The sequence below is a fragment of the Acipenser ruthenus genome, chromosome 39, assembly GCF_902713425.1.
Source record: "Acipenser ruthenus chromosome 39, fAciRut3.2 maternal haplotype, whole genome shotgun sequence".
Lineage (NCBI taxonomy): Eukaryota > Metazoa > Chordata > Actinopteri > Acipenseriformes > Acipenseridae > Acipenser > Acipenser ruthenus.
In genome coordinates this window covers 4,527,610-4,544,403 of record NC_081227.1, presented here as the reverse complement: position 1 = coordinate 4,544,403, position 16,794 = coordinate 4,527,610, and the positions used below count along the sequence as shown (strand labels likewise).

Sequence of the window (16,794 nt, the reverse complement as noted above, 5' to 3'; positions counted from 1 at the left end):
TGAATAAAATGATATGTGCATCATCATGTCGATTCTATTAAGTCATGAGCCGCAAAGGCTGTAAAACTTCAAATGTAAAGAACCCCAACATGGTTAAATCTGTATCAGGATTAGGCGAGTGAAAATCAAAAATGCTAAATGATTCATTTTTTCTTATTTAATAACAGAGAATAATGACACAGCAGTCAACCATTAGAGAACGCCCTCCCACGCTCTTCTGTTCAGGCGCTAACTATGTTCTGAGCACAAAGAGGATAGTTACAGAATTAAGCTTTGTGTGTTTTGAATGAAGTGCTCGACGAGGAAATTGTGCAGCTCAAATCCCAACAAACAAATGCCCATTCTGGGGTTTGCATTCAATCAAATCCACCTAGACCCTCTTATCTAACCAAACAGGATCATCGTTTTAGAATTCATGAATGTGGAGGGAATGGGTTTATTTAATCAAATACAAGCAGCATTGTATTGCTCTCAGTTCTTAAGAAATCGACCTTGCTTGGACGACATTCAACTAAATAACATGAGCAACAGCAGCAATACAGATGGTTGGGTTTGATGTCCTGGCATTAGTACATGTACAGTACAAAGCATTGTGTCTAGGGATACAGGCTTTTATTTTTTTGGAAAACATCACAAGTATTTGACTTGTCTAGATATGATCTTAATAAGTATATCTGTCCACTCTTTTAACTTGATACTGCCTAAAATATGAAGGCAAACAAACCGACAGCTGTGATATTATAATAAATTTACATAACACCTACCTCTCCACTCATTTTCCTCCTTATTATAATACTTTTACTGATTAGCCACAAGTCCTAGATGCTGGAAAAAGGTGAAACATGTCTCTGTGCCAGGGAAGTAATTTGCAAAATGCAAAAGACTAGTGGGCCATATCATTGGATGGCAGCTAAATTACACAGCAAACCAGTTTCCCTCTTGCCAGACCCCACCTGGATATCATTTGCAACGCCAATAGGGAAAACGTTTTCCAGCCCTAGTTCAGCTCTTTGAAAGCAGAATCACTGTGGACAGCAGCTAACCTGTCGGGTGAGATGGTTTGTTAGTGTAGCTGGATCATGATCACTGTAGCCTATAATTGCAGTGTCCCATAAATGGGGGTGTCCGATTGTAACAAATGTAGGTCATATAAGGATTTGATCCTGAGTTTAGCTTTGGTACTTAAAATATGAAACCTTGTCGTTTTTATGGCCTGCGTGACATTGACAAACCACTTTTATACTGCTGTTAACATAAACCAAATATACAGCTACAGTCAAAAGTTTTGCATTACCCTACAGAATTAATTAATTGTATGCAGTCAGAGAAAACATCTGCAGCTAAAAAGGATTAAAACAATACTACAGTACAGTAAAGCCATTAACATAATAAATAAGGCATTAGCATGTAAAAATGTCATTAAACTTTATTACACTGCACAGTTACAACCATCTCTTACTCATTCTCAAATAGAAAAAAAAGATACACTATGCCATAACATGCACAAAATTAGGGTAGTATGTTCATTTGCTTGGCCAACAATGGTCATGAAGCATACACTTTTTTTATTCTATTACCTTAAAAACGCGCTACACAGCTTTACTAGAAGAAAAAGAAGACGTCCCATTGGTCTAGAGATTTGGTTGAGAAGAATTGCCTCTCCTCATGTTTTATTACTAAATGCTGAAACCATTAACACTCAGGGTATTGGACTGTAAGCTGCTCTGTGGGTGGGTGTTAGTAACCACCACATATTGATGGCACATGATATGACTGGACCGTGAATGAGGTTGTTATGGGTGTCAGTTTAATTCTAATAATGCTGTGCAGTTCTCCCTCCTGAAATAAGTGACATCATTTTTAAGTAAGTTCTTAGTTCTAATCAAGGAAGAACAAGTAGCCATGTCTGATGATGTCATGAGATGGCACCAACGCTGGGAGTTTCTGTCTTCTATTGAATATTCTGGTTGTTATATCTTTAGATAAAAGCAAAAAAATGTTATAAAGAATTTATAATCCTCAGAGTCATGTATACTAATAATAATAACAATAATACTGCTTGATAAAAAAAAGGACCTTTAAAACAGTTACTCTGATATTTCCACTTCCACATTACGTAGTTTAAAATGAAAACATAATTCAAATCGCTCAGCATTTCAAAGCAAGTGATAAAGCCTTCATTACAACATGATAGTAACATTCACAAAAGGAAATATATATATATATACATATACGGTATATACACAATTAATATGCTGCCTTAATATAGATTTTGTTTGTTACGAACATTGTTGGTTACTTAGCTTCTAAATATTGGTTGACGAGAATGATATTTTACAGTTTGTTTTTGTTTTGTGTAGGAACTGCATTCAAGGCACACTCTCCTTTTCTAGCACGATAAAGAAAATTAAAAATGTAATTAACGTATATTTGCTTCCTGCTTGCTTTTATTCAACAGGGTGGTTTATATTGCCAGATACATTAGTCAAAAATAGAGAAGTGACTCTTAAATGGCCATGCTTGGCAGCCATCTTGAAGGGGAGATGCCATTGGGTTGTGTAGAGTAAATTGACTAGTAATATATTAAAACATTTTTTTTTTTAAATTTGGTATATGAACTGTACAGAATGGAAGCATGCATTTCCACATCACTGTCAAATGTCACATATAACTTAGTCATGATAAAATACAACTTCATCCAAAGATAGAACTGGCTTGAGACACATCATATACTAAATGAAGGAGCCTAGTGTAACTACAAGTGGATTCTGTTTTACTTCAACAATGCACAGAATTATTTTGTATAAATATGAACACCATCCAGTACGTTTACATTCACTTTAGTTTGTGTGTGATGTGTTTGCAATGTACAGTGCGAGTCTAACTCCAAAGAGTCTTCTTCCTGACATGATCTCTGTCTTTCTCTCTGTCCACCTTTGTATCACCCCTCTGACTAACACTGGTGCTTTGAGGTGACCCGCCTACAGATCAGCTAGTCGGCAGCCACAATATCTAAAATTACGAACTGTAAGAGATATTGTTCTCTGTAGCATGCTACTGAAGTATTACCTCAAGGGATGGATTTGGTCAAGTGGGACCTATCATTTGGGCCAAAAAAAACAAAAGAAAACAACGTTATTTGATGCTGTTATGGTGGAAAAGGCCTCTCTGCTAACTTTCATGAAAAATGATGTCAATGCCTTTGTGAAAGACACCATACACACAGCACATTGTATTAGTTACATCTCTGCTATTGAAACACACACACACACACACACACACACACACACACACACACACTTTCCCAAGTCAAAATAATTTCTTGTGTTGATTCTTTTTTTTTTTGCACTCTCGCCCCAGGCCTTACCAAAACAAACTATATACAGCCCTTATTTTTTGTGTAGTATTGTTTAGGATCCTTAGAAATACAATTCAAAGATTCATCCAAGCGTCAAACAGGCGGTTTGCTAATTTTTTCACAGTTGCCAGTGTTTACTAAGGACAACAAGAGAATCCCAAGACATCGATCCTAATTTTAAATTCAATGCTCCGCACAATGGCCTTGTCTCCTCTTTTGTGTAGAAGGGAGCTGCATGAAGCTATTATCAGCTCTTTCTGGAAAGCATCCAAACGCTACATAAAGGTGGTTGGCTTTATTCTGGTAAGGGCTTGGACAGGGTGATAAAACAGTGAATGATTTTGATTTATTTAATATACAGAAGGATTTTAAAGGTGCAGCCTCCTGTTGCATGTACTGAATGACAAGGGAGACCAGGCTTTTAAGCGCCTGTTATGCACTCCCTCATACATTAGCATCAGAGCGAACAACATGTGAAACTGATTTTGTTTGAATGCTCAGACTCTGTCAAGCAATGACACAGCCATGCACGATTACTGGAGCATGGGGAGACTGCGTCTTTATCTTAAGTTGCCATTTACTGTACGTACAAAAGATTAACACACATTAAGCTACCATGACACTTTATATTACATTCCAAAAAAATGTTTTGTGTTTTCCATTATCCATCCACATAATATTATCCAGACTACTGAGGGCTGAGCACCATAATATAGATATAACAGATTGTGATTAAGACTTTTTTCATTGTGTGGGCAGGGAGGGCAATACTTACAATAACTTGTTTTCCTCTTTAAAAAAGTACGTAAAACCATGCAACAGGATTATAGCATCCTGTCAAAGCACCTTCTTTTCTCTGCACTACTTTACAAGTACATTTTGTGCTCATATTGGAACAAACCACGAGCACAAGCACAGAATACGGTGCCCTTGCAATGTATTAAAAAAATCACCCCAGCCTGTACAGTACTAACACAATGCCGCATACCAAGAAGCTCCCTATTCTGCACAAAAAAAAATATTCTAATTGAATTTCCTACAACATTACTTTATAATACAATAAACTCGACTCTCTGAAAGGGATCGACCACAGTCCAGTGTAGTTCACTGACAACGTCATTCCTGCGCTTTTGAATTTTGCACACCCATAACTCTTTCTGTATGTTGCCCTCCCTCAGAACTGGTTGTATAGAAACCACAATGCAATGGGGTTTATCCTTATTCCTTCAAGTTTCCATACTGCAAATATGCAGCTAGAATTCCCAGAATCCTAAGGGACAGAACAGCTTAAAAATGCTACAATAACGAGCGCACCTCCCAAACTAAGCTTTTCAACTTGGGGGTTTAATAATGCATGATGGCATTAAATAATGGGTTATATTTAACTCTATTGTTACCATATACAAGTTAACAAATATATTTCTGCTTCAACACATGGTTACATTTAATAGATTGAATTAATAACAATAAACTATAATATTAATATTAAGTTACAGTTCTACACAGAACCGACAATTGCGAAACTATATATATATATAAATGAAATAAAGCAGATATGTTATTATGTGTAGAGCTGATTTTGATTCCTGTGCCAGTGCTCTCCTTTTCGTGATCAATGTTACTATTACTTTTTTTGACACATGAAACATAAGAGGACATAACAGGTTAGCGATCAAGAGAATGAAACCTTTATCATGAACAGATCCATTTAACATTAAAAAGATCAGAATATATATGCGTCTTGTTTATTTTATTATTATTATTATTATTATATATTTTTTCTTAATGTAGAAAATTAGGTCGGAGAGCCACGCATTTTATTTAAGTTGCCCCTACCCAATTTCACTGCTGGGTTTGATGTTAAAATGCAAATCATCAGTAATATTGGTATTCCACCATTTGGATAGAACTAAAAGTCTGTAGTACTGCAATGTCGAAGGAGCTGGAATGCCATCGCTGGTACTGCATCAAAACTTGAGAACGTACTGCAAAACCAGAGTCAACAGCAGGCAGAAGGAGCTGTGTGTTGCAAATGCAGCATTGTTCCTGTCATGCACAGCTCCGGGACCTGTAGAGTGAAGAAAGAAAGAAAGAAAGAAAGAAAGAAAGAAAGAAAGAAAGAAAGAAAGAAATTCACCTATGGGCTTCAAAATGAATATGCAAGACAGGCAGCATAAAGCCACACTGAATATCCAATTTCAGGTTCACACTCCTTTTTTTAAAAAAAAACATAATCTTAACTCCCTGAAACAGTCATACAGCCCACAATGATTACTTTTCTGTTAATCAATGGCGGTCATTTCCCTTTTGGGAACTCACAGTTACCCCCAATCTAGATCACAAAGGCAGCAAATTATTACAATCTGACTGCTGTGTAATGTGTTCTACCTGGGGACGGAGTCTGAGTTTTTGATAGGTTTAATAGGTTTGCATCCCTATAATGAACTTCAGCAGTGGTGTAGGCATAGAGTGTTTCTGCACTCCTGAAATGCTTTTTATTTGTTGCTAAGATACTGAATGCCACACAATCAATTCTTATATGGTGATTCCAGCCAGTCACAGAGATCGTAGCCTCACTCTCGTGGCAGCTTACACAAGGGCTTGAAATGCCTTCTTGAGCATTCTTTATTGTTATGGTACTTAATGAAGAATAATCTTGTCAACTAAGACCAAAGCAAGAGTGGTTGGTTACAATTTAAAATAATGGCTGCAGATTCCTACCAGTTCCAATGAATTAGCTGCTATTCCTGTGGTGTTTACACTTGCATTTATTATACGTTTGTGGCCACAGCTGTCTTACGTTACAAAAAACGTATGTTTTCCATTACAATAAACTCAAATGAACTATGGCATTGAATACATTGCAATGAGGTAAACACTTTAGTGTCGAACTGCATGCAGAAAGATTGCATGGTAAGCCAGGTTCTGCAAAAAATTCTGCTTTATAATTTACTTCGTATATATGCTGACAATTCTGTGAAAAGTTATGTCACGAAGTACTTACTGTATTCATTAGCACTGCAGTGAATGTAATTTGACATCTTCCAATTCGTATACAAGCTGAACATACATTTATAGTAATAAATACATGTAATATGCTAACTATGAATAGTAATGCAGTGCAGGGCAATATAACCTATGTGCCATGTGTTTAATAGTTGCTATATTGTAGATAACTGGAGTCAAGCGCATGCTCTTTATTAGATCATTCATCATTTGAGCTATTGTTCTAGTTGGATATATTTATGTTGTTTCTATCATTTAAATGTATCATGAGGGTAGAGTACAAACTGCAGTCTGCAGCAGTTATGCTTCTTCGAAGTTTCCTCCTCTTTTCAGACAGTGCCAACAATTAATTATACAACTAACCACTGAATCACTTACAACTTGAAAATGTATTAATTCCCACTTCTGGAGTATGAAAACATGAAATAAACTTTAGCATTTTTTTGAGTAATTTGCATTTACCAGTATGAAACACAATATCTCCCCCTGTGCATTACACCACCAGAGCCACACTAACACATTCATTTGTTTTGTGGTGCATTCAAATAAAATAGTTTATTATAGATCATGTGTGCTATATACGCCTGTAGGCTAATGTATTAACACAAGAGTATGCATATTTTATTTTATTCTTTTACCTCAAATGAAAAATGCTTTACTCACCATACAGTATGATGCTTGCATTTGAGTTCCCCAGTTTATTCATTGCCACACAGGTGTAGTTGCCATAATCTTGCTCAGACACATTGAAAAAGGTGAGCATGGATTGTTTTCCCTTGTTTTCAATTCTAACCCCATTTAATCCATTCAGGAGCCTGTGAAAATGCAAAAAGACAGTTCTTTTAAGATATTTTACCCTGCTATAGTCTATCAAAATATTAAAATGTCCATTTAGAATACTGCCTCACTGCATAGCGATCTGGAAAACTTAACAGGTAATCCCTGTTACCTCTGTCAAGTCAGACCGCTTTACAAAGCAATGGATGCTAGGAAATCTACTCAATTATGTAATAAGGGGTACCCTCTTGTGACAAGATTATTAATACAGGAGGCTGACAATGAATGGGCATTCCATACATTAAATATGTATTAACACACACTTTCTCATCTCTCCTGAGCGCCTGGAGCACGCTGTCTCGCTTCTTGTTTAGTTAAATAAATAATAAATAAATAATACATCCATATTCATTCAGTGCCTTGTAAACACAAAGTGTTACTGCAACCTCGACCAGCCGGGGCCTGTAATAAATTGTATCCACCTGCTAGAAACCCTGAACCGTGTACCGTGGTGAGAGGCTCAGCACTATTTCAAAAGAGCCTTGGGCTGCGGCGGTCCAGCTTACCTCTCAGCAAAGCACAGGCTTCCACTACTTTTAATCTTCCAAGGTGCACCTTCAAGATACCAAACATATTGAATTGTCCTCCAAGGAGTTCAAAATACAGTGTGGCTTTTTTTTTTTTTTGGTTTGTTTTCATGTTTTTAATAAAAAATGTAACGGCACGATGACGGCTTTTTGTGATGTTTTGATTGTCATCCGTGGTCTTCTGATGTTGGATCTTTTTATTTTAACACATTCCGTGGGTGTAATAGTGAGGGACGTTAATGACTAAGCTTATGACTAACAGGAATCCATGGTGGTATTGTTTGAATGGAATAGGATATATTTTATATACTGGAATACAGTGCTAAACTGATCTCAGTGCTGCTAGTGGCGTGTTTCAGATGGATCTGTACTTGCCTTCGGTCTTCTTTATACCACTCAAACACTGCAAACGGCACTGCTGACGCTTCACAATGGAGGATCCCTTTCTGGCCAATGGGTGCTCCTGTGTTCCTTGCATTGGAGATGAAAGGTGGATCTGCAAGAGATCATCAAGGTACAAATAGAGATCATCAAGGTACAAATGCACATTAATATTCTCATAGTGCTTGCAAGTACAAATGTGTCTTTTTTTAAGCATAAAATATAATTTCGACAATGAACTGGAGTCTGTAAGTAGGCTGGAGGCTAGTCATGAACTCCTGTGATCAGATTCCCTTGTTCTCATCTTCTATAGTGTGATCCCATTGAATCTGAAGATTGGAGAACTCTTTATCTATTATGCAGTAGCAGCCCAACCGGTTCTAACACATTTTTTGTGCTCTTTTGGTGAATAAAACATGCAAGCAGCTCTTTCCTTTCTATTAGCGCATTTGAATCTAACATCATGTTTTAAACCCTTGCACTCTCTGTGTGTCATCTGCCTTTTCTGTGTACTTGTCCATTCATAAACATACCTTACATTCTGCAAGTTGGTATCAGTTTAGTTAAATAAAACAAAATATATTTGTACAGAAACATCTTGCAAAAATAAAAGTATTATCAGAAACTTTATTTCATTGGTAAACTGGATTTGTGGACTGTTGGGCACTTTTGGAAATATGATGCAAAAAATCAATAGTGTAATCAATGTCAAATAAATGAATACCTATTTCTATAAGGCATGGTTATATCAAATATACATGAGATTACGGCTGTAAATCACATAAAAAAGGCATAAGGTGCAGAAATGGTCATACACTTACAGTTGACAGTAACGTGCACTTTTCTAACATCTGGAGCTGAGACATCGTTGCTAGCACTGCATTCATATACACCAGACTGCTCCTTGGAAATTTCAGTGACCTCCAAATATTCACCTTCACTCACAAACCGGTGGGCTGGAAAAAAAGAAAAAACTTTATTGGCATTGACAGGCTCTCTAGTTCTGAGTATGCACAGAAATCCACAAATGAAAACTGCTGGAACTTATCTTGCACCAAAATACATTTGAAGCAAGTAAGAAAAAAAAATAATATTGGTAGAAACACCACATAAACAGTTTAGAGGGTAGCTGAATCAAAATTCAACACAACAACAACTCGCAAAGCTTGTTAACTATCTTAAATCTAGAATAATGCCTCTGGTTCTTGCTAGCTTTAATATGTTATGTCTGCTCCAATAAAAGAGACATCATCTCCAATAAGGGCTCTGAAGCTAGGAGAGTTATGGAATATTGAGCTGCTTCCCTGACATCTCTTGACCACAGTGGAGTTCTCATTCATCTAACCACCCAGACCATTGTTTAAAACTGGAATTTCAGGAGTGCTTTAGTCATGAAAAAACACACTTGAGCAGCCTAATCCCTGGATTTAAAAATACTGTACAGAGATACATGAAGAGAAACCCGACGCCAGACAGGGCTTAAGGTGACTGGCAATGTTAAAAATAAATTGAAACTTTGAATTGATTAGCTCACCTCCTCCTATCTTAAACAGCTCAAATGAGTGGAGATTTTAGAAAGAGATTGAATTAGTTATTCCACAAGCGTGGGCTGACACATGGATTCAAGCTGAGCGTCAGCATTCTTCAAGACTGTTTTCCAGCTTAGAAACTTTGAATGAATTGAAGATGCAATTATGCATTGATAAAGTGTTGAAATTGGTCCAAATCTGTTGAATAGGATGTTTGCATTTATTAATCTGCATTTCATGTACACATTTTATCATAATGTTCAATCAGTCTTGCAGAACACCTGGTGCAAGCCTATTTGTGTCTTTTCATTGAATGCATAGACTGTACAGCGATGGCCAAACGTTTTGCATCGCCTAGAATTTTAGGATTGAGACATAATTTAAAAAAAAAGAAAAAAGTATATGAACATCTTTTATTTAACATCATGTAATCAGGAAACTACAAAATTATATCGCAAAAGTGTACCGGAAGCCATAATAGTAGCACAGTATTTCATGTTAGATTTTGAAAAGTTACATTTTTCAATTTTTGTCAGTATTGTAAACTTGGTTGTTTTTCTGGAAGGAGACGCACATATAAAGGCTCTGTGTGTTATTCTCCCATGTCGCATTTTTGTTTCTGGCCTCTCAGTCACGGGCTGGGAAGCTGAAACGGGAGCCGACCGCTCAGAGCCTGGAGGAAGGGCTACCTGTGATAGAAGAATGATAGAATAATCGCACAAAGAGTTCTAATCTAATATGTTTGGGTGATCTCTGTGATTTGTATAACCTGAATAATGATATTATATGAAGTTTGATGTTAACAAAGTATTAGATTTACAATGTTGAACTAACACACTGGAATGTGGCCAAGGGTCAGCAGCCTTGTTTTCAGAGAAGTGCATGAGTCAGCGACATGAGAATAGGACACTGTCTCAAATGATAATATTTTGAGACAGCGATAATTCCTCTTTTCTCCCCAGTCACTTAGCTAATATTCTTGTATTGGGGGAATCAACTTTGTGGGACCTGACAGACACTCTCTCCCTAGCAACTAGAAAAATCAGCCAATCAGAAAAGTCGGTAGACAACAGTATCAAGAATACCACAAGGTTGGTTTGAGCTGACTGAGGAGGATAGGAATTACCACAAGTCATGAACTCTGTGCAAAAACTGATTATATAAGGAACTGTTTGACTTAGTGTATTTTGAGCTTCTTTGCGGTTGCTTGCAGAGTCTGTGACACTCTGTTGAATGCTCCAGTCTGCAGACTAATAAAGTGTGGGTTGCTCCGACTTGTCTCTGTCTCAATCGTTCTCTCAGTACAGGACCGGTGCCTGCTCGGTTGTATGCAGAAAATTCCACCACATACCCTCAGCCACGGATTCCCTGAGGTTTCCCCCTACATCAAAAATTAAAAATATATGAGTAGGGTTTTTTCCTTACCTGAGTGCTGAGCGGTTCGTATTTAGTTTGGCGGGGGGGCGTGGTCGGGCTGGAGAGGCTGGGCTCTTTCCCCCAGTGCAGTCATGCTCTGGGGGACGGGCCGTGTCTCAGGTGCTCGTTTTTCATTCATTTTTCAATATTTGGGGGGTAGGTGGCAGTGCGCCACTGTGGGATGCGTTAATCATTTATTATTATTTTCCATTCATAGTTTGGCAGCCTCGTCATTTTTTGGGGGGGGGCCCATAGCCACTTCCTATCTGCGGCACTGGGATGCATGGAACTGTTCATGTTTTTACAGCCGGCCTCGTGCAGGTAGCCGTTGAGCACCCACGGACGGATTCTCCGTGCTGAATATGGAAAACTATAAAGCGGTGTGTAATTCAATATGCTAACGTAACATTATTCAGCAAGTTTCATTCAACTTTATGTTAATTCTATAGGGTGATGAAAAACTTGTGGCCTTAGCTGTACTTCATTATGTAATAGAAAACGAGCAAACAACACTTAAAAAAGATAATGAACTGACTAATTATAAGACATTAGAAGGTTTATAAAAGGTTGTTTTACTTAAGTATGACTGAAGTACTACAAAGCTTACATTCTGAAATTCACACTGAAATTCTTGGGAAAACTAGTTGCTAGCAACATGTAATCTAGCATATTTGTAAAAAAACAAAAAAACAAAAACAGATTATGCATGCAGTTAATTCACAATTTTAGTTATTGTGAATTTAAACATAGTGTACAATTGTACAGTACATGTAAGGAGTTAAACAGCTTGCAACATATAATGTAATCAGCTGGCACCTTTCAATATATAATCCCCATGCAAAAATCCTCTTTATATTCAGACTAGTGTTCTCAGACTACTTATGATTGACACATTTGTATCAAGGAACGGAAATAACTAACAAGATACAGCCAATAAACATAAATTAACAGAAGGAACCAAAATAAACTAATTAATATTTGCTGCTCATGTTTTTTGCAGCATTATTCAAAGGCAACTATCACTCGTGGTTACACTAATTACCCTTTTTCAGCATTGACTTTCCTGTCCAAATGGAATGCCGTTAGAATTTTTCAAAGCTATTGTGTTACCTGATGAGTTTCTGAGTTGAATGCTGTCCTTCTGATGAATAGTTTAATGGTTATTGTACGAATATTTTAAAAAAAGAAAGAACAAGCTGAATCATCTTGTTTAATGAACAATAAATCTAAAAGCTTAACCCTTGTTTAATTAATAATTTGACCATTTGATCAGGCTGCATCAAGCAGTTACAATAAATGCTACAGCAGTTAACAACACTTTACTTCACACGCATTCATCTAAAACAACACAAATTCAGCAGCTTTCTGCTCAATAAATGCTGCATGTATAAACATACATTTTCCTGAACTTGCTACAACAAGGTTTACTATCCATTCAAACCAATGAAAAGCCTCCACAGTCAGGCTATTTCATTCCCCCCTGAAACAATAGGATAATCCTCTGTTGTTTCTCATTAAAGATTCATAAAGCTATAATCTAAACAAGCACACACAGCTGCTTTAATTTAAAAAGCAACAATGCATAGTTACATATAAGAAGAAGAAGAAGAAGAAGAAGAAGAAGAAGAAGAAGAAGAAGAAGAAGATGGAGATGATGATGAAGAAGAAGAAGAAGAAGAAGATGGAGATGATGAAGAAGAAGAAGAAGAAGATGGAGATGATGAAGAAGAAGAAGATGGAGATGAAGAAGAAGAAGAAGAAGAAGAAGATGGAGATGATGAAGAAGAAGAAGAAGATGGAGATGATGAAGAAGAAGAAGAAGAAGAAGAAGAAGAAGAAGATGGAGATGATGATGATGAAGAAGAAGAAGATGGAGATGATGAAGAAGAAGAAGAAGAAGAAGAAGAAGAAGAAGAAGAAGAAGAAGAAGAAGATGGAGATGATGAAGAAGAAGAAGAAGAAGAAGAAGAAGATGGAGATGGAGATGAAGAAGAAGAAGAAGAAGAAAAAGAAGAAGATGGAGATGATGAAGAAGAAGAAGAAGAAGAAGAAGAAGAAGAAGAAGAAGAAGAAGAAGATGGAGATGATGAAGAAGAAGAAGAAGAAGAAGAAGAAGAAGAAGATGGAGATGGAGATGAAGAAGAAGAAGAAGAAGAAGATGGAGATGGAGATGAAGAAGAAGAAGAAGAAGAAGAAGAAGAAGAAGAAGAAAAAGAAGAAGAAGAAGAAGAAGAAGAAGAAGAAGAAGAAGAAGAAGAAGAAGAAGAAGAAGAATGCATCTGTATTTGAGTATTTCCTTTATAAAAGTGCATCATGGTAATTTTGCATGATATTTTTGCAGTCCCCTTGGTTATAATATGCATTCACCATAGTTTACCCGTTTTTGTTTATATTCTTTACTCTGCTTCTATGAGCTTCACAACACTTTCCTATGCTTTACCATGCTTGCACGGTGCTTCATTACACTCTAATATGCTTTTACTGTAGGGAAACTTTTATAAGAGTTAAGAGACATAATAACACTTTGAAAATATGCCCCTATTAAATGTATTTTAAATTATGAAGTCATCAGTCATTTACTACTGTGGGTACTGAAACCTATCATTGTGATTCATTATGCATAAGCCAATGCATCCCCAAAGGGTGGAATGCTTCATGAATTGATGTTAATTTCAAATGAATCTGATAGAGATTCAGTATGAAATGCAATATGTCAGTCATACGCAATTGCATTTGAAATACGTATTATAGAGCATAACCATTTCTATTTGGCAGTCGGTAGTGTGTGTTGTTACAGCTCTTTACAGAGGTTTGAACACCATGGGAAAGGACATTCGATGGAGCTGCTCAAGAACTAGCTGATCATCTATTTCTACACAATGTCTTCATTAATATTAAAGAACGATGTAGATAAGAGCACAAAATACTCAGATGACTGAATAAATGATTAGGACTTGGGATCTGGGGACCGGGTTAGTGTTCTTTGCTTCAGGCTCTGGGAAATTATTCTTTTTACAAAAAGAGCATGGTTGTAATACCATGACATCAATGTTAAATGTACTGTACAATGTGCAGCTTTGAATTTTTTATAGTCCCTCAAAACTGTGTGTTATATAACAATGCTTTCCAGATATGAATGTTGACCAGTGTGCTCCATTCTCAATGTTTTTTTTTAATCATTCATGAGTAAGTTATGAGTATGTTTTATTAAGTATTTTTGTTTCTACTATTCAATCCCTTCAAATGTGTATTAATCACCCGATGCAATGCAATGGAGCAAAGGTTTAGCAGCCATGTGTCTTAAAGTGATTGAGTTTTGACAGTGATTGAGTTTTCTGAAGCTTTATGTCACGATAGTTTGTGTTCTGAAAATTAGATTGCAAAAGGAGTGCTAACCGATGCTTTAGAGATCATTTATTACCTAGGACTAGCAACATAAAGTACAGCCTCTCCTGCCCAAATCTACTGAGGTTTCTCAATGTGGAAAGGGATGCCAAATGACAGAATAGAGAAATGCATCAATTGCAGACAGCTTGAAGACTGTGTTGATAAACAGGGGCCAGATGGAAAGCTATAATATTGGAAAACCTTGGCACCATCCTTGTCAAGCTCCACATTATACAGCACCTTGACTGACGTCAATCGAACCAGACTGCGGTGTCCTACTGTGAAATCTAGTTCTGCAAGGATCAATCAAATTCATTCTCTCTCTCTCTCTCTCTCTCTCTCTCTCTCTCTCTCTCTCTCTCTCTCTCTCTCCCCCTCTCTCCCCCCCTCTCTCTCTCTCTCTCTCTCTCTCTCTCTCTCTCTCTCTCTCTCTCTCTCTCTCTCCCCCTCTCTTTAACAGATTAACTCAAGTTATGATTTAGTCAAAGAGTGTGGTGCACAGTATAATAGAAATCAATACCTTATTCTTTTTTTCTTAGTGATCGGTTTTCTAAAACACAAATACCATAGAGTAGAAATTCTGTCCTAAATTTCTCCTCGCCCTTTAATCTACCTTTGAGGATGACGAAAAGTCAAAGAAAACATAATTTTAGGTTGGAGACTCAAATCTCAGCCAAATGAAACACCAGCTACCTGACCTTGTGGATTGAGTTGAGGCAGGGGAGCCTAAGAGACACAGCTGGTTGGCTATTTAAGACAAGGACATCCGTTTCAAAAGTAGAATACTGCCTTGAGTTCTGATGATCAAACTGCATTCCAGAGACTGCCCTCTTTGTCATTTTTTTTACACAATTCACACAGAACCGACGCACTGGATCAATTGCATGACCTAAGACACATTTGTGTTATTATACAGCAACTGTGAATTCCTGGTTACTGGATCCTATAACTGCCCTTGGGTTCTCCTTGCTGTGACTGCATGCTTGACTGAAGAGCAGGTATTTACGGTGTTTTACTTCTGAAAGAATGACAGACATTGACATCCCAGTTCTTTAAGTAAAATGACTTTTCAAGGACCTTGATTTCAAGTGCCACGTTTTGCAGAGGCCCACGATAAGATGATTAAAGTTACAGCCAGCCTGTCAACAGTTTGATGCATATAGCAGATTAAAATTATACCGGTAATTATACTGTCCTAATTCCAAAAACACTTGCACAGTGCACTGTATTTGACCTCTTGTTCCAAGAAGGCAAGAGTGCTTGTAAGACTCATAAGGGATTGAGTGTCAGATGAACGTCTAATTAGACCTTAGCAGTAACATCAGAAATAAGGGGATAATGTGATGCAATGTTCTGTTAACACAAAGGTCTTAACATGAAAATCCATTATGGAACATTTACTTATAAGGAAACGAAAGGGTTATATTTCCAATGATGGCCTCTCATATGAACTTCTTACACAGACTGCCATACAAAGAGCTGTGGTTTATGGGTTATTATTACCATCTATACATTAATCACACCTTTTGACAATCCCAAAGAATATCAGCTTTGCAATATTTAGCACCGGCTGTCAGAAGGCTGCAATTAATGTAGTTTTAATGGAAAATACGTCATTCTAGACTTCTGCGGTTATCTTGGCAGTAATAATATATTTGAATATACATTAGCTTAATGCCCCAAAACCCACCTCCGACCACATTTACACACACCCACTAATTTACGCCACGGTGTAGATGGAAAAGTGCATTCTCAATTGGATTGCCTATTTCCAAACAGTGGAAAAGTCAAATGCTGAAATGACAGTAGATCATTAGCATTATCTCATTAGTCATACACGTCAGGTTATTAGCGTCTGTCTGTTGCTGCCAAACAATTACATTTAAAGGTTATGCAATGGAAATGCAGTACTTTCTGTTTTTTTAAATAGCAGAACCGTGGCCACCCTTGGTGTAACCTGACAGCTATTAGGAGAAGTGAGCAAGATCTATTCTCCAAGCAGAGATTGATAGCTGTAACCCTTCGTTATTACATAATAAACCTTGTATGATTTATAATGAGAACTACAACCCCTATTTAACCCGTTAAGTACCAAATTAACGTTTCTTTGAAAAAATCGGAACACAAGCGGTATTTATGTAATTTGATAAATTAAATTTAGACTTTTTGCGGTAGAGTATGTTACCATAACAATATAGTTAAAGAGAAAATTGAAATAGCATGTGCTTTACAAAGTAGCCTGTCCTCGAATGAGGTAAACAGCACTTAATGGGTTAAATAAATATAGGGACTAGGAAGGTGGGCAAAAAAAACTGCAAAACTAAACAAACGCAAATCAGACATTTCCAAAAGT

General features: G+C 37.0%; 1 protein-coding gene across 2 annotated transcripts in view; it reads right to left on the bottom strand.

Moving 5' to 3' along the window:
* Positions 1-1,408: 1,408 nt before the first annotated feature.
* LOC131707293 (opioid-binding protein/cell adhesion molecule-like) overlaps positions 1,409-16,794 on the bottom strand; it is a 356,578-nt gene continuing 341,192 nt past the window's right edge. For both annotated transcript variants that reach the window (XM_059009673.1, XM_059009672.1), the window contains 4 exons: positions 8,931-9,065; positions 8,104-8,224; positions 7,028-7,179; positions 1,409-5,426 (listed from right to left, as the gene is read on the bottom strand). In XM_059009673.1, coding sequence (XP_058865656.1) covers positions 5,326-5,426; positions 7,028-7,179; positions 8,104-8,224; positions 8,931-9,065 — 509 coding nt within the window. In that variant the 3' untranslated portion in view covers positions 1,409-5,325. The remainder of the gene's footprint in view (positions 5,427-7,027; positions 7,180-8,103; positions 8,225-8,930; positions 9,066-16,794) is intronic.